This window comes from Geospiza fortis, unplaced genomic scaffold (assembly GCF_000277835.1).
Source record: "Geospiza fortis unplaced genomic scaffold, GeoFor_1.0 scaffold514, whole genome shotgun sequence".
Classification (NCBI taxonomy): Eukaryota; Metazoa; Chordata; class Aves; order Passeriformes; family Thraupidae; genus Geospiza; species Geospiza fortis.
Window position 1 is genome coordinate 103,244 of NW_005054715.1, and position 17,581 is coordinate 120,824.

The 17,581-nt window shown below is 43.5% G+C and overlaps 1 protein-coding gene across 1 annotated transcript in view; it reads left to right on the forward strand.

The window, feature by feature from the left end:
- The window catches only part of URB1 (URB1 ribosome biogenesis homolog), a 38,595-nt gene that overhangs the window by 542 nt on the left and 20,472 nt on the right, over nt 1–17,581 (forward strand). Inside the window, exons 2-17 of the mRNA XM_031065246.1 lie at nt 13–152; nt 1,349–1,500; nt 2,986–3,118; nt 5,044–5,140; nt 6,258–6,343; nt 7,461–7,586; nt 8,266–8,396; nt 8,685–8,880; nt 9,337–9,474; nt 9,865–10,038; nt 10,610–10,757; nt 13,120–13,242; nt 13,516–13,628; nt 14,463–14,582; nt 16,820–16,936; nt 17,299–17,413. Coding sequence (XP_030921106.1) covers nt 13–152; nt 1,349–1,500; nt 2,986–3,118; nt 5,044–5,140; nt 6,258–6,343; nt 7,461–7,586; nt 8,266–8,396; nt 8,685–8,880; nt 9,337–9,474; nt 9,865–10,038; nt 10,610–10,757; nt 13,120–13,242; nt 13,516–13,628; nt 14,463–14,582; nt 16,820–16,936; nt 17,299–17,413 — 2,109 coding nt within the window. The remainder of the gene's footprint in view (nt 1–12; nt 153–1,348; nt 1,501–2,985; nt 3,119–5,043; nt 5,141–6,257; nt 6,344–7,460; nt 7,587–8,265; nt 8,397–8,684; nt 8,881–9,336; nt 9,475–9,864; nt 10,039–10,609; nt 10,758–13,119; nt 13,243–13,515; nt 13,629–14,462; nt 14,583–16,819; nt 16,937–17,298; nt 17,414–17,581) is intronic.

Genomic DNA, 17,581 nt, shown 5'->3' on the forward strand with positions numbered 1-17,581 from the left:
GTGGCTTTGCAGGGCTGGAGACCTTCGTGTCCATCGCCAAGACGCTGCCGTCACCCCAAGTGTACGATGTCGTGGAGGGATACGTGAAAATTTCCATGGAGTGTGCTGAGATATTCAGGCTTCTCGATGGAGAAAGGAAGCCTGAAAGTGAAGTAAGTTGGATATGGGGGCTGTCATTCAGGGGCTGGCAGTTACCATCCCAGCAATCCCACCCTGGAGAAGAACCAACAAAAGGTCACCAGGGAATGGTCACAGCCGCCAAGGCTGCCAGAACTCCTGGAGCATTTGGACAGCGCTCTCAGGCACAGGGTGAGATTGTTCAGGTGTCTGTGCAGGGCCAGGAGTTGGACTGGATGATCCCTGTAGGTCCCTTCCAGCTCAGGATGTTCTGTGGTTTTATGAATAAATAGTGTTTGTGGTGTAAATTACTCTGTAATTTTTTGGTTTTTTTTTTTTTTTTTTTCTGGAAGTAGCAGTGGCAGGAGCACCTACCAAGTGGGAGATGCTCCTTTCTGTTCATAGATGTTCCTGGATTTAATGACACACACAACCAGTAATCCTCTCCAAATCAAGTTGTTAAGGTTCTTTAAATGTTACCAAAAGGCCTTTTAGGAAATGAGGGGATCAACAGAAGCAGTTAAGAAAGCAAAACAAAAGTAGCCTAGTGAAAGTAAATATTTTTAGATATCTGCCTGATACATCAGCATTTCTAGGAAGCCACTGGTAAAATTGACTTCATTTTTCTTATGTCAGCTGGACACAATTTTATCCTTCTTAGAATATGATGAATTAACAAAGAGTTCAATAACTCTTCACTGTGAATGCTGGTGCAGCATTGCGTACAATGTAGTGTTGCTTACAATGTAGTATTGTATTGTGTGGCTTTTTAACCATCACTTGCTGTTCTTTGCCTTTCAGTATCATTTTTGTCTCTGTAATGTTCAGTGACAGCCTTTCCTCAATATCCCGTTGCTAGCAGGGGCTGATGTTTGTAATGGGCGCAGTCCCAGTGCTGTATGGATTCTGAATTCTTGTGGCAGGATTAATTGAAAGATTGGAACATGATATTTTTCTCCAGCACATTTCATTTTCTGTCATCCACTTAGGAGCAGTTGTCTCTTGAAGTGTTGATTCCTTGAAGCTTCACGCTCTCAGAAGTGATGTTTTCAAAGAGGAAGCATTAATTTGGGAAAGAATTTAGAAGTTAATGTCACTTTCATATGTGGAAGCTTTCCTCTTGGAGTGGGGTTGCTCTTTTTATTAATGCTGGTTACTACCATTTGCTCAGCTAATAATTTCAAGTCTTACCTGATATTGTCAGGTATTAACATTCTTTTTTATCCTACAGATGCTGTTAATCTTTCAAGCTCTAGAAGCCATTTTACTGAGGACAGCCAGCGACCTCTCACATTTTTCTGTTGTGGGAATGAACATTGTCAAAAAGTTGATTCATTCCTATATGAAACTGGTCTATGCTGCTTTGTATTCTGAGAATCACAGGTAAGTCTGCTTGGTGCTCTGGTGGAGAATCTCTGTCAATTGATCTGGAGGCCCTGTACTAGATTTGCAAAATTCATCTTGACTTATTGCTGATAATCCACCTTTATTTAATAATCCTTTTCCACTTGTCGTAAAATAATGGCCTGTGGAAGTCTTTGCAAAGTGGAAACTGATACATCAAACAATCCAGTGCTGTAGGATACTTTCTTGAAGCTGTAGTTTTCATCAGCTGGGGCTGTCCTGGTGAGAGCTAACATGGGTTTTACCTTGAGTCCTGTTATTTTAATGCTGCTTCATTTGTGGGGTGACACGTATGGTGTGGAACAGGGCAGTCTTCCTGTGATGGCGAAAAGAGCTGCTCTTGAGTGCTTTATTTCCCTGTGTTTTTTGGAGTCCATGTTTATAATGGATTTTTCTCTTTCAGACTGGCTTTTCTTCTGCGATTTTTTCAGTCTCTTAAGTCTGAGATCATTTTAGGGTGTTCAATGATTGCATTATCTAGTCCGGACCAAAAAATGTCTCATGCTCATGTGGATAGGGGAAAAGTTGCAAATGTCAGACATTTCAGTACGAACCTGGGAGGAAGATGAAAGCAGAGGAAAAACCAGACTGAAATTGGCTTGTCCAAGGCCAATGATTCATCTTTCAGTCTTGGAGCAGAATTGGAAGTCTTTCTGTGCTTTCCCAGTTCATAGACTCCACTGTGCTTCCTGCACTGTGCAGTTGATCTTACTGCAGCAGGACAAAGAATCTCAAATCGGTACACTGGGAACAAATTCTGAGGCTGTGCAAGATCTGCACTTCTGATTAAGTGTTTAAAGGTTGCAGGTTCTGGAGAAATCCTTCTAGAACCTGCACAGAGGAGGCTGCAGATCTCTGATGGGAGATGCTCTGCATTTTCTGTGCAACCTCTTTGATGTGCAGAGGTATTTTCTTTACTGTATGTCTCGATGGGATCTCTGCTTGAGTCACGTGGCTTTTTGCAGTTTGTCCATGACAGAACATGATGGACAGGTTACAGATCTGTTCATGGCAGTGGCTGTTCAGACGATGCAGGTCTGCAGTCTTGTGCATAGTGGCCCTGACATATTCCTGTTGAACTTAATGGCAAACCTCTATGAATTCAGGAGTTCATTGAATCATGGTATAATTAAGGGTTGTCTAGTCCAACTCCACTGCCATGAACAAGTATCTTCAAGTTGTTAATTTTGTCACTTTCTCCCTTTTAAACTACTTTATAAAGGGAATATCTAGCCTCACATTACAGCTTAGTTTTGGGGAAGAGCATAAAAAGGCATTTCCTTCTCCTTTATCCCCTCACCCCTCTTTCCCAGCTGCTGTTATTACTGCCTAAAACAATTACTTAGATTGTTTAACTTTCCTTCTATTTTCTCTTTTAGTTTTAATCTCTTGGTTTGGCAGTTTGTATAACCCTCACCCTGGGAATGGCCTGCAGGTTTAGCTCTGCTTTGTTTTGTTTTTTAGGATGAGCCGGGGGTGCCTGACCCTGCTGTCAGCCATGGTGGCTCAGGGCCCGGATTCTGCAAGGGACGTCTACAGTCATTTTGATTTCAACAACAAGTACCTGCCTGGATTGTTGAAAAGAAGATGTAAGCAGGTAAATTGAGGTGCTGCATGCCATGGCATGCTGTGCCATGGCTCCACCAGCTTTTTTAGCTATCTGTTCAGAACAAAGCTCTTGCCAATGTTTGCTGCATTTTCATCTGCAAGAGCTGAACTCTCCCTTCCTGTCCTGTGTCAAGCTGAAGTCCGTGATTGTGCCCAGCTGGACACATGAAAATGCCTCATGTGTTTCCAACAAGCTATGGAGAAATAGAAATGTACAGTGTCTGTGAACTGCCCTTCTAATGTCTGAAGCAGAGTGAAAGTGATAGTAAACTCCTGAAAACTAGTCTTTTCTTTTGCAGTTTGGTCCCACTGAAATAAATGGAAATTGGAGAGGGGATATTGCCCAATACTAATACAGAGTAATTGCATTTGAAAACATAAACAAAAGTTCTAAATAATCTTTATCTGGAAATCCTTAAGAAGAATATGTGAATGGAGAGAAAATCACTCCTCTTTTTCCAGAAGAAACTATGTCTTGTTCCCTCCCTGTTTGCTGAAAATAGTCAGGATTGACCTAAACCAGTGCTTTAGAACAAGAATATTTGTGTCATTCCAAATGCAAGTGTATAATGAATCCAGAATTGTTTGCAATGTTGACGTATTGTTTCTGGATTTTAAAGGTTACTTGCAGAGCGGGTGTGTACGTTTGTGTTGGGTTTGTGCCATCTGAGATGAAAATTCATTCTTTTTCTTTATAAAGCAATCAAGTGGAAGGCAAAAAACCAAACACATCCCTTTTTCCCTGGAACCACCTTTTATAGCTCCGGAATTGTCAGATTCCATGGATTTTGGCCTCACTGCAGGAGCTGTCTGCAGGAGTAGCTCTGCCCTTGATTTTAAATGCTTGGGTGTAGTGTTTTGACCACAAGCTGCTTAAATAAGGTACAAGGAGTCTAGCATCCAGAAGGTCTTAGTCCCGTACAGCTTTCAGTGAAATTGTCACAGCTGGCTATCAGAGGTGAGCTTTTAACACAAAAACACCAGGCCCAAAACTTACAGCAAAATCTCATTTGTTTCTCTTTATTTCTTCTTTCAACCCTTTCGTGAGTCCCTGCTGCCTTATCTTTTGCTTACTTAGAATCCTCTTTCAGGCTCCTTTACATGCAGCTTAATTTTGCACAGCAGGTTTCAAAAAAGTTGTAAATCATGACAGGACTCTGTGGGGGAATGCAGTGGTAGGAGGAGGGGGGACTCTTTGAAAGAGGGTGTATTTATTTACCTTGGATATTGGGAGGGGATTCTGGGCCGTGAGGGTGATGAGACGCTGTCCTGCAGTGAGAAGGAACTGCCCCATCCCTGGAAGTGTCCAAGGCCACATGGACAGGGCTGGGGGCAGCAGGGCTTGGGGTAGTGGAAGATGTCTCTGCCCATGGCAGGGCGTGGAATGAGGTGATCCTGAAGATCCCTTCCAACTCAAATAATTTTGTGATTCAGTGTTCATATCCTGTGGTGCTTCTACAGGTCAAGTTTTCACTGCTTGTGCCTGAGCGGGCAGTTTTATATTCACCCTTTTTAATGGGCATTTCTGTGAACTGACGAAGCAGTGCACAAGTGAGGAGGTTCAGTGATGCAGGGTTTGGCATGAAATGGCTGTTACTGTTTCCTTTTTATTTAAATCTGTGGCCTGGTCTCCTACATTGAGAATTGAAAAGCACAGGAGCCAGTACATTTTCCTTTTTATGTAAAAGTGATCTGTTTAATGCAGGAAGTTTTTTTTTAGCTGAACACGCTGTGAATGTATTGCATGTAAATGTATGTCTGTGGCTGCATGCAACATTTTCATAAGTTGTTTCATTCACCCATTTATGGCACTTCTAGGGATAATCAGCAGTTGCAGTATCAGTTCTGCAGTTGGGTACCATCTGTGTGCTAACATAATTTTTTAATTTTATATTTACATTTGTGTGTTTCCAGGGGAGGCCAGATGTCCGCATGGCCTATATTCAGTTTGCTCTCTCCTTTCTCATTGCTGGTGACAATGCAATCTTGGCACAGGTGCTGGAATTAAAAGGTACTTCAGAACTTTTTGTTTTTAAGGCACAGTCATTTATATGTGATAATAAATATTACCTAATTAAAAATGTGAACTGGGTAGAGAGCACTAATAAGAAGCAAAATATATATTTTTAATCTTATTATCTGAAAAGCTTTAAATTTCTTTGGTAGTGCAGTAAATAAGCCTCTCCTGCTTGAGAACAATATGCTATCTGCTAAAACTTTGCAAAAATAAAGGCTTTGGTGACACAGATCAAAAAAAACCTGTAAATCTAATAGAAAAGTTTGAGGTCATAGAGTCAGTAAACAAAATTGATGGCTTCCAGCCTTGCTTATAAGACAGTAACAGTGGATATGTTGCATTAATTTTCTTTTGGAAAGGGTGTACTTCAGTTGCCTTTCTGCCCTGTGAATTGTGACCCTTGGAAAAGTTATGAGACAATTTAGAAGGGATCTAGAAATATTGTTTAAAAAAAGTGCTTAAGCCACTAGCTGGCAGAAAGTAATGGCAGGGGGCTGAGAACTGGCTGTAATGATTGACTTCTCTTGCTCCTGCCACCCCAGGGCTGCTGATTTCCTTGAGGTGCTGGCGGCTGTTCAGTTCTTCCAGGCTGGGGATTGCCCACGTTGGCCCAGTCAGTGCAGATGGCTTCCATTCCCCTGTAGGAGCCCCAGGTTCTCTATAAACTGAGGTTGTCTAACTTTGGGATGCACTGGTGAGCCTAAAGGTGATGCATGTAGCTGGAGATGGAACCTCCCAACATTTGAGAATCACTCAGTGAAGCAATTGCAAGTGCTTCAAGGGGAGGAATGTGAAATTACTTGAATTTTAGTGGGGCATTTCAGGGCCCAGAATGTATTTAAAGTTGACAGATGCTGTAGCAGTGTTAATCAGCAAGTTGGCAAATTGGCCAGTCAAGATGAGAGTAGCTTTGGCAGCATCACTGGTTCATAACCATAGTCACAGACACATCATCCTTCTGAACTCTGATTGCTGCCTTTTGGTTCATCCTGGAATGTAACAGCAGGATAAATAATGTGACATGGAAGAGGAATGGGTGTGAATTCCCTGAAGTATTTTAGTATGAAAACAGCTTTCACATTTTGACTTAACATTTGAAATGTCCTCTTAGATTTCATTCCAGCTATTCTTCGCTCTGAAATAAAGGAAGACAGAGTTTCTACTGTCAATCTCCTGCTTTCCACACTGACAGCTAAGGTATGATACACCCTTGAAACTGTTGTCTCATGTTTTCTATTTTCCTTACTGCCGAAAGCAGCTCTGCAGTGATTTCTCCGGCAATGTTCAGTTCTTAGGGCTGCTGGCAGTGTGCTGCTGCAGTGTGTGACTGATGGTATGTGTTGGAGGTTGGTAGCTTGGCTGTATTACTGGGCCAGAGTTGGAAACAGGGAAGCAGGAATTGCTGAAAGGTGTGAGAGTTGGTTTAGTGGTGGCTTTTCCTTTGCTCTGTCACCTTCTGAGCATGGCCCTGCCTCTTTCGTGGCATACTTTTGTTGCTTGCAGAGCAGCTGCGCCTGAGATGTATTTTATTCATTTAAAAATATTTTTAGCTCCAGAATCTATGACTTTTTAATCTCTGTTCTGAGCTCCTGTAGCAATGTTGCATAAGCTGTTGCATGGACAGTTGAGAGAATGAAGAAAAAAATAGTTTGAAATTTAGAGTGTAGCCATAAGAGTCTGCCTCAGATGGGCTTTTCTCAACTGACCAATTAAAGCCAAAAATGTTCATTCGTTTTGCTGTTGCAATAACGTGAAAAAGAAGGATAATAAAAAGCTATCATTTAAATGTAAAATAAAGCTCCTTGGAACTTTGTTTTTCAAATGAAGCTTTCCCTATGTGGGAATCATACATCATGAGCTGTTGTGTTATTGGTGGATCCCAGCACGCTGCATTGCTCTTTCAGCTTAGCAAGAAAGATGAGAATTAAAACAATGCCCGCAGTAAAGCACAGCCGAAGAACTTCTGAGAAACTTCCTTCCCTTTCATTCAAACTTCACTTGTAGAAGGCTTTACTATGCCTGCACCCGGGTTCCCCTGGTTCTGCTCTGTGGCTGTGATGCTCTAAACATGATCTGTGCTCTTTAACATGAACATCAGTCCTGTCCAGCACGTGCAGGGTGTGCAGAGGTCGGTGTAGGGTCGGGGTGGAGCAGGAGCATGTGAGAGAAGTGTTGACAGGACAGGCAGAACGTTTCTGCTGCTGTGTGAGGAGAGCCAGCTCTGGGTGTACTAGAGGAATGAGGCGTGTTGCTGTTTTGCCGTGATTTTGCGACAACTTGCAATAAATAGAGTTTGCATTTTTCTCATTTTCAGGTGGTTCATAACAAAAACATCAGCAAGACACAGAAGGTTCGTTTTTTCACTGCAGAAGTGTTGCTGCACATTGCTTCCCTGTACCGCTGGAATGGGATTACTGATGTCAGCCCTGAGGATTTAAAGGTCTGGCCATTTATTTCTTGTTACTCTTAGTCCTTGTGCTGCCTTTATTTCCCCTCCTCTTGCAGCCCCCAGCTTTTGAAACAGCTCCCAGTTGCTCTGAGCCTGATGAGCTCAAAAAGAGGAATCTTAGGAGCCTGTTTAAAAAGAACCCCCAAATTTCTGCTGCTTCTCACTGGGTTTTGACTACAGATATTTCACCTTTGTGTGTGCCCTCTTGTATTCCTCTACCATGTGCTTATGACCCTGCCACTCCCATGCTGATGTACTGTAAACACCCTTTGGAGGAGATCTGTGTCTGGTAGGGATCTGCTTGGAGCTGTGCAATCCCTGACCCCATTCATAAGCATACATTTCAGTTCTGAATTAAGTTCTTACAGTTCCTGGCAGTCCCTGTCAGTCATATGATTAATGATTTGCCAGCCACAGTTGTCTAGAGTCTTCTCATCCCTAGGCATCTTGAGTTGTTCTGGATTTAGAAGGGTAATGGAATTGTAGAATCACAGAATGGTTTGGCTTGGAAGGGACCTTCAAGTCCTGAAGTTTCTCTTTTTGATCTGAACAAAAGCCAAACTTTGTTCTAGTATTTCTCTGAGAGGATCCATATAAAATGTAGAGTGAGGCTGATATCTGTGATGCCGAATCTCATATGCCTTTTTTACTCCTTTTTTGGTTCTTACAGGTGGCTCAAGGTTCTGAGGAGGTGGGCAAAGCAATGGTGCGAGAACTTGTGCATAGTTTCTTAATGGACCTGTGCTGCTCTCTGAAACATGGCATAACCTTCTATGACCCAAGTCTTGGCACTTCTGGCAAGTAAGTCACTGGGCAGCTGGGATTCGACAGGGATTCTTTGCTAGAAGCCAAAGAGACCTTACCAGTTATTGTGTCTGCCTGAAATGTGTGGTGTTAATTCACTGCTTGTCATGCAGAAAATGTGGAGGCACATTAATTTCTTTGAGTATAAACTCAGAAATTATGCCAGGAGGGTGAGAGATCTTGCCTGCAATTAACAGTTAGAGAAGCTGCAGAGTTCACAGCCCATATAAAGTATCAAAATAAGGATTTCTTATTCAAAATATTTTTTTTTCTTTTCTTCAACAGGGGAGGAAATGTGGTACTTCTGCACTTCCTGCTTGGTTTAAAAACTGCAACAGAAGATGAAATGGTTGCTGACCTCGTGGTGAATATTCTCAAAGTGTGCCCAGATTTATTGAACAGATACTTCAAGGAGACCCAGTATTCCTTTGTTCCTAGAGTGAAGTCTGCTTGGATGGACAATGTGAAGTTACTCAAGAAGGTGAGAGTGTGGGTGATGGTAAAAAGCCATGCTCAGAGCAGGAGGCTCTATAAACACTTAAACTTAACTGGTAAAGAAGGAATTGGTGTGAGAAACAGTGGAAAACATCACATCAGGGACATATTTTTTGAGATGCAGCAACATCAAAGCTCAACTAGAAAAACCTTTTGTCCTTTGTGAGTGCTCCACTGCCTCTTTGTTTAGCTTAAAATGGGCAAGTAGGGTCTGGAATCTCTTGAAAAGGGATGGCCTTTAGCAGGGATGCTGGTTGCATACAGAGGTTTCATTTAGTTGAGTAGGAGTCTGTAGGATGCTCTGTAGCATTTTTGCATAAAAATTGACATTTAATGTTGCCATTAAATCAAGTCAAAATCCTTCTGTAAAATGCTCCCCAGAAGAAGCTGGCATCTCCAGAACTGTATCAATGGGCTTAAATTTTTGTTTCTTTTCTTTCAGATCTATGAGGCTCAACCAGAGATCTCCAATGCTTTTAAGAGTTCAGAATTTATTCCTCTTCCCAGATTGCTTTCTATGGTGATGGTGACAACAGTCCCTGCAGTGTGCAGTAGAACAATGTTCACCCAAGGGTTAAATGTAAGAGCAGTCTGTAGTATTTCAGTGACTCTTCTGTGCTAGTTTGTACTGTTTCATTTTAGTGTGGGATCATTCAAGAAATTTCTTAATTTGGTTAATTACTTGTGGTTTATGTTGTCTGCCTCAGCATTGATCTGGCTTGGTGAAGCACTGGGAAATGGATTAAAATCACTGATATTGATTCCAGGTGCCTTTCACAAGCACCAGTTCTGCCTCTGTCCGCTAGTGTTTTAGGCTGGGAATCTGAAAACCCATGGATTCTTTACTGCTAGCTAAGATCCACAAAGTAAGGGATTCATTGACCAATTTTAGCACACATCCAGGGTATGGATTCTGTGTGTGGCATAACGGGAATCGCTGAAATGTCATTAATGCACTTCCTTCTTTTAGCTGCCCAGCACAGAGGTGAAGCAGAGCATCCTCTCACTGGTGTCCATGGTGCTGAGAAGAGCCCTGAGGAACATTCAGCACTGCTTGTCTGAAGAAACCTGGCAGAGGTCACAGATCTACACACTGCCAGCACTGCAGGAGTTTGTGCAGCTCTACAGAGAAGCTGTCAGCAAGGTAGGGAGAGAGAGACAATTGCAGCAGACACCTGCTCTCCCTGTACTTTGTCCTGGAGTGGTGCAGCTGAGGAGCCAGGGGATGGTACCTGGGGAGGCTGTGGGTTAAATGGTGAGGGAGGAGCCTGCACTTCCTGACATATCTGTCTGATGGGAATGCAGATACAATTCTGTGGGAGACAGGTCTGCAGCATTAATGGCTGTGCTGCTGCAAATGATTTCCAGGAGCAGGAAGCATTTCTCTTCCTGGTTCAAGTCAATGCAGCCAGCAGAGGTTACTCACAAGTTCCTAGACAAGATAGCACTTGAGTTGAAAATATGCCATGAGGAAGAAGAACCAAACAAATTTGTCACAAGAAGCCTTTTCAATAAAATGTTCTTTCCAGTACTTACGTTAGGCAGAAGTGGAAGTGCGGTGCTTGATTTGAGGTCATTCTCTGATTGCACACAAGGTCAATTCCAGCCTTTGTGAAGAGCTACAGATCTTCCTGTTGGGTGTTTGGGGATGTATTTATCACAGGAGCTTTGTCTTACAAAGGAGAGCTGTTGCAATTTACCCTGTTTGCTTTCAGGTTTTACCAGACATGACCAGCATAGTGGCTGTCTGGCAGTCCCTTCTGAAGCAAGCGAGAGAACACAGCAATGGCCCAGCTGAGAAAAAGGAAGGTGATGTCTCCACTGTGAAGGCAATGACTGAGCCAGAAGTTGCTGAGCAGCATGGTAGGCAAAGCAGGTGGAGTTACAGCTTCTTATCTCTGTGGGAATGAGTGATGTGAAACCCTCCTCCCACCCTTAACTTCAGCAGAATCCAGAACTCACTTGTATTTGCTGCTCACCTTTTCTTTGTTCAGTTCTTCAGGCTGTTAGAATTGCCTGAGAGCACAGTTCTACATGGAGGCTGCCGCTGTTACTAGAAGGTGAAGCAGTTTGCCTTGGCTGTCCCAGGATCACAGGGTGGTTGGGGTTGGAAGGGATCTCTGTAAATCATCTTGCCTGATACCTCTATGTGGTTACCCAGGTCCACGTTCACAGAGCTTCTGAACATCTCCAAGGATGGGGACTCCAGAACCCCTTTGGGCAGCCTGTGTGGGTGCTCAAGTCAGAAAGTGTTTCCTGATGCTCAGAGTGTTCCTGTGGTTCACCTTGTGCCCAGTGTCTCTGCTCCTGCCCGTGAGTGCTCCTGGGAGGAGCTTGGCACTGTCATCTTTGCACTCTCAGGTGCTCATATGCATTGATAAGAGATGCCCCTGAGCCTCCTCTTGAGTGTGAGCAGTCCCAGCTCCCCCAGCCATTCCTCACAGGAGAGATGTTTCAGTCCCTTCACTGTTTTTGTGAGCTTCTGCTGGACTCTCCCCAGTGTCTCCGTTTTCTGGGGAGTCCAGACCTGAACAGAACACTCCTGGTTTGGGCTCCCCAGTGCTGAGAGGAAGGCAAGGAGCAGCTCCCTGACACCAGGGCCTTCCCTGGCAACCTGTTCTCTGCTTGGGTGGCTTCAGAATGTCCTGGTGAATGGGGCTGTTCCTCCTCAGGTGCAGGGCTCTGCTGTTCCTCTTGTTGAACTCAGCCCTCCTGCCCTTGACCTTTCCACGCTAGGAGCTGTTTCACAGCCACAAAATAAAACTGGCAGAAAAAATGCCTGAAAAATAATTTTTGGAGAGATTTTTGTTTGTCCAAGTTATTTCACCAGGAGGTCTTTTTTTTAGCAGTTAGTTACTGTGGCTACACAAATGCTTGTGTTAGTGTAACACAGGAGTGGAATTATGAGTGTTGGAAGAGGGGGAGAGGGATGGAGCAAGGGCCTCAGTTTTCCTCTCTCAAATCCAGTGTCCCTCCCAAAGGGCTTCCTTCCTTCCACAGTTCCATTGAGGAAATGGGGAGTTTCAGCATTGTCTGTATCTTGGCCAATGGCCTGTGAAGTTTCTTTGTGAGCTAGAGATTAATCTGCAACCAGTTTTACCCTTCACGGTGCATATTCCACAGAGAGACTGCCTGGAGCAGAAGGCTTTTCAGTGGGTGTCCTTCTGTGCCTCCCTTTGGGCAGTGCCAGTGTTGTTGCCCCTGGCAGTCCAAGGCTTGGAAAGCAGTGGAGCAGCTCATTTCTGCAGGCTTGGAAAGCAGTGGAGCAGCTCATTTCTGCAGGACTGTAGCTGTAGTTCCTCAGCATTCTGAGTGGTAATGCTGTGTCACTCACTCCCAGCTCATCTTTCACACCTTTATTTGCATTGTGGTCACTAGAGAGTTCTATCCTAATAGGAGCTGAGACCCAGGCAAACAAAGTTTATCTGTGGCATTCATCCTGTTCTTCCTAACTCAGTGAGGGAGACCAAGTAAATAAGGAAAAACTGGGAGTTAAATGTTTGGGCCGGTGTTCTTTGCTTGCTTTCGTTAATGACTGGGTAACAAGTAGCTTTTATGGCTCCTCATGTTACAACTGGAACCTGAGGTGGCTTTTCCTAGGAAGTGAACAGTTGCCTTAAGTGCTATTGCTGTTTTTCTCTTATGGGTATTTGTTGTCTGCCTCTTGCCAGGAGCTTACACTGAGAAAGTATTACTTTGAAAGGGGAAAGGGAAAGAAAAAAGTTTTTAACTGAAATAATAAATTTGCACCAAACTGTAGTGCACTGTCTCCTGCACTTCTCCAGCCAAGCCTGCCTGACATTAGCTGAAAGTAGTGTCCCCAGAAATCAGCAGCATGGCCATATCCTTTCCTTCACTTTTTCCTGTTGTTCAGCCTTAAATAGCAGCAGGACAGGTGGGATTCTTACAGTGAGCGTTCACATGTTCAGGTTGTATTTTATATGTGTAAGCACTTCTGAGTCAAATTAGAAATGGCAGCTCTCAATCTAAGCACTGAATAAGCAGATTTAGTTTTGAAAGTATTCATACAGGAATGCTGGGGAATGGAACTGGAGATTCCACAGGTGTTTTTCTCATTCTTCTTGTTGGGAAGATAGCAGGTCATTCCCTAGGCCAATGTGCTGGAAATACAGTTATTAATTCTCCTGCTGGCTAATGGAGGTGTGGCACTGTGCACTCTTGCTATGAAACAAGAAGAAACTAATGATGGAAACATTTTGTTTAGGTTCAGATGATGCTGAGACGCTGCTTCTGAAAGCTGCACTGCTTCAGGTCATATGTCTGTATCAGAAGGTTGTGCCCCACTTGGTAGCACAGAGCAACTTTGATTTCAGCAAGCTGATAAAGGGTATGTGATGGGTATTTGTATTTCCTCCACTGTTTTCTCTGGCTGTTTACACAGTCCACAGCAGAAGGGGGTGTTTGCTTTTCTCCCTCTGAGGGCTGGATTCTCACCTTGGGCTGGCCAGCCTTAGTTGCAGTACGACTGGGGATCCCATGATATGAAGATCTTTGAATGGCCAGCCTGTCTCACAGTTGTTTTAAACCCTGACACATGAGTATTCTGAGGTTTCAGGAAGATGGACCAGACTGAAGCTGGTTTCTTGCTTTCACCCCTCAGGTATAGTGACTGAAAAGGGCCTGAGGGAGGAGGTCCCTCCTCTCCTGCAGCATCACATCCTGAAGGTGGCTTTGGAACTTCCTGCCAATAAATTTGCCTGGTTCAAAGTACAGGTAAGAGCCCGATGCAAATTCATGTTTTCTTGGTCTGTTGTCTTCAAATCTTCCCATCTGGCATTGCCTAGTTTGGAATTAGTCCTGTCATTTTAGGAGGTTACCCTTTTGTAGAGCCAACAGGAATGACATTCTCAGCAGTGGTGGAAGATCTCTTCTGATCTGAAAGGTTTTTTACAGGGACAGCATTTTTTGCCTCTCTGGTGAGCACAGGAGAAGGTTCCAGGAGCTCTGTGTGTCTCTGGAGAGGAGCACAAGTGACAATGTGCTGGATTCTCCTTGTCTGGAAAGCCTCAGGCTGCAGACCAGGGAAATGAGCCACTGATGGCAGCCATCCCACCCCTTCCCAAGGAAATTCCAACATTTTTTAATGCTCCCATAATTAGTGGAAACCATCAGGGCCCCAGCTCTCTTTTTCACTGCAGGCTTGTAAAATAAGAGCTCTGTCAAGAGTTTGCTTGTCATGTCAGGAGAAAGGAGTGGAGCTGGCTTTGGGGAGAAGCAGAGACACCCATGGAGTGGTGTAACAGGGATAGACATGGAATGACTGGGGAGTAAAATACGGGGGAGGTGGCTTTGTCTTGGGTCCTTGCAGTAGTTGGGGTTTCTGTTAGTACTGTCTTCTTCTCCTTTCCAGGAAAGCATTTGACAGGTGAGTACAATGATCCTGGTTCATGAAATGCAAAGTAGTGTAAATGACCCATTCCTTTCTGGCCTTGGGACTTTTGGGCAGGTCTATAAAATAGCATACTTACCTTACACATCAGTCTCAGTGCAACATAGCCCTGTCCAGTGTTGCTGCAGCAGAGGAATTTTAATATATTTCTCTTGTAGGACATCTCTGAGACAGAGAAGATATCTGGTGAAAAATCAGTCTTCTATTTACTGATGAAAATGTTTGTTACAAGTACCCATTCTCATCTGAAAATTTCCACCAAAAAGTTAATCATCAAGGTAAGGATTTGAAGTGAAATATCAGGCTATTCACTATATCCCACTGCTCTGAAATTTCAGGATTGTAAAGTTTTTCCTTAAGGAAGATACCTTTACTGCACGGTTTTGTGGTCAGCAGTCTCCTTTCCTGTTTCTTGTGACTATGTTGTTGGAATTTGCTGCCAGATAACTGGTTATTAACAAAATATTTTCTGGAAATAAATGCTGTGAACTGACTTCCCTGCAGCAGTTGATGAAAGAGTAAGGAAAATGTCTTTAATGTTTGCCCACCCTCCCTAGGCTGAATTAATTCTGGCACTGTAATAAATTAATGTAGTTTGTGCCTGCAAAGGTCTTGACATTGATCAAGAAGAGATTACTTTTGAGTTTTATTTTTTATCATTGTTTATTTACTCTGTACTCCAGCACTCCAGCCTTGCATAAGCCTTGCATGATTTGCTCTGGCCCTGCAGAATAGTCCTCTCTGCCACTGTCTGATACAAGCTTTGATGCCAGGAGTACTTTTTGTCTTGAAAATTATTTAAAATCCCCTTCTGAACATTGAAATTAGTTATTTGACTTTTCAGGAAAAACTGGTCAACTGCAAGTCCACAAGACACCAGAGGCTGTTGTTTTTAGCACCTTATTAAAAGAGGACATCTTTAGTTATCTGAGATAGGGTAGAGATTTACATTAGGTATAAATACACCCAAACTGTCCTGCCAAGAGAAAATCCAGGAGGCTGTACTGGCCCTGGACAGGGCTCTTCATGCAGTGTCCTGCAGTATTCGTGGCACATGAGTTTGTACCCAGCTTTGTGCATTGAATCTTTGCATTTAGCTCCAATCAGAGAGTGCCATTGTAATATTCAGCCCACCAGACCAAAGTTCCAGTGACTGAATTGGGGTTTAGTTGTCCTTGGCCCTTGCAAGGGTTTAAAGGCAGGTTCTCTTGGTCTGCCAGTAATGAATGCCTGAACCAAAACCTGCTCAAAATGTGCCGTTTTCCTGGTGGTTTTGGATTTCTTTTGCCAGGTGGGATCATGGACTGCCTTACTTGTTCTTGTGTCCACTTTCCACTGCAGTCCATTGCACTTTCTCTGAGGGAATGCAGGAGCAGGGAAGTCAGGGCAGTTATGGCAGCAGAAAGGCTGCTAAGAATAGTTGATAAGGACTTATTTTTCTATGCAGGGCCATGTAACTGAAGGCTTGTTTTTGGATTTCACATTCTGTTCCTGCCTGTGTCTGTGAGAGCTGCAAGTGCATTTCTATTTCCAGACTGCCAAAAATACTCAATTATATTAAAATGAATACTTTTTCCTTCATTTTTTTCTTTATTTAAATGAATTACCCTGTCAGACTCATGTAAGCAGCAGTTATTTTTAGAGTTGCTGGAGTTGTACACAGAGTAAATGTAGAACAAATGAGTTGTGATGGCTTCCTTTTATTTTGTGTGTGGAGAGAAGCAAAGGCACAGATTGATCCTGTGTAGTGTGGGTGCCAGAGTCAGGAGCTGGGCGAGGTTTCCTCTCTTGTTGACAGGGAGTTTAACCATGGTGTCACTTCAGTTCCTTCTTCTCCTCTCCTCCCTCGTCCTTTCTTGCTTGTAGAGCTGCAGCACAGGGTCGCCAAGTTCCTAGCTTGGGTGCCTGAAGTCAGGGCCTGAATGTAGAGAGCAGGAAAATGGGGAAAATTTCTAGATATGTCATAGCCTGTCTCCTGGTTGTGGTGTATCTGGGTCACCTCACCACCCCCACAACCTGCACTTCTCTCTGGCCCTTGCTGTGGTCACACCCCACTGCTCATTTACGTGACTGTTTATCCTTCTGCCCAATTGTTTCATGTACAAGTAGCCTGATTTAGGTTTAATTTAGCAACGATTTTCCTTTATGTTACATCAGCAGTTTTCTAAATCTCCCCTACAGGGTATTTTTAAGGCACTATTTTTTTTCTGCCTGTGATGATATAAAGATGTACAACCCTCTGAAAGCAGTATAACCTGCTTTCCAAAAATTATAGTAGTAAGATTTTTATTGTGCACTATGCAGTGAAAGTCCCCCTAGTGAGTGTGAATAAGGCCTCTTGAACTGAGGGGGTGAGGAGAGTGACAGATACTTCTTTTCATCAACCTGCTCTGCTTTTTTTTCCCAAAAGAAGGAATCATGAAGTTAATGTGCTAAAAGATCTGTATCTCTTGGGGTTTTGTCCTTAGGTGTTTTTAGGTTTATTTACACACCTCGCCCTCTGTTTCCTGGACAGGTTTTACGTGACAGTGGAGTGTTTGAGTACACGTGGAAGGAGCTTTCAGTTTGGCTGGAACACTTGGATAATGCAAAAGAAGACCAGAAGGAAGCAGTGATTCAGTTTTTGGAAAGGGTAACAGTGTTCAAATTAGCTGGATAAACAATGCAAAGAACAGTGTTAGTGGAAACTAGAGATTTTGATGCTATTGTTGAGAAACCTGTCAAAGACCAGTGAGTGGATTCTGAGAAAAGCATTGTTTTGGATCCTTTATACAGAGGTGGCATCGTTCTTGTCTTCAGTGGGAGGGACAGCGAAATGATTTGTGGGAAAATGAAATCCAAAAAGATCAGTTGTTATTATGGCATTGTTGGTATGAGGGTAGAGTGTTGTATGTGTGGATAGCTTTTATCTCCTCCTTAGGTGCCAAAATGATCAGACCTCAGTAAATTGTGATCTTGTACAAGGAAAGCTGACACTTCCTGTTTACTCTTCAGGATGCTGAATACCCAGTGCTTCATTTCCAGTGCAGTCTCCCTGGGGACCCAGTCTGTGGTAGCAATCTAGATCCCAAATTGCAGTGGACTTTCATTTATTCCATCGGTGTCCCCTGTAGAGCAGGAACTGTAGACAGAATCCTGCAGAAGTAATATGGAAGTGGCCCTCCTAAAACCTGCCCAGCTTCCAGCCCCTTTTAGCACATGGTCTTAGCCACAGATGGTTCCCCTGCCCTTGACAGCCAGGCACTCACTCACTTTTGTCCCCCCCTTTGCTGGCAGA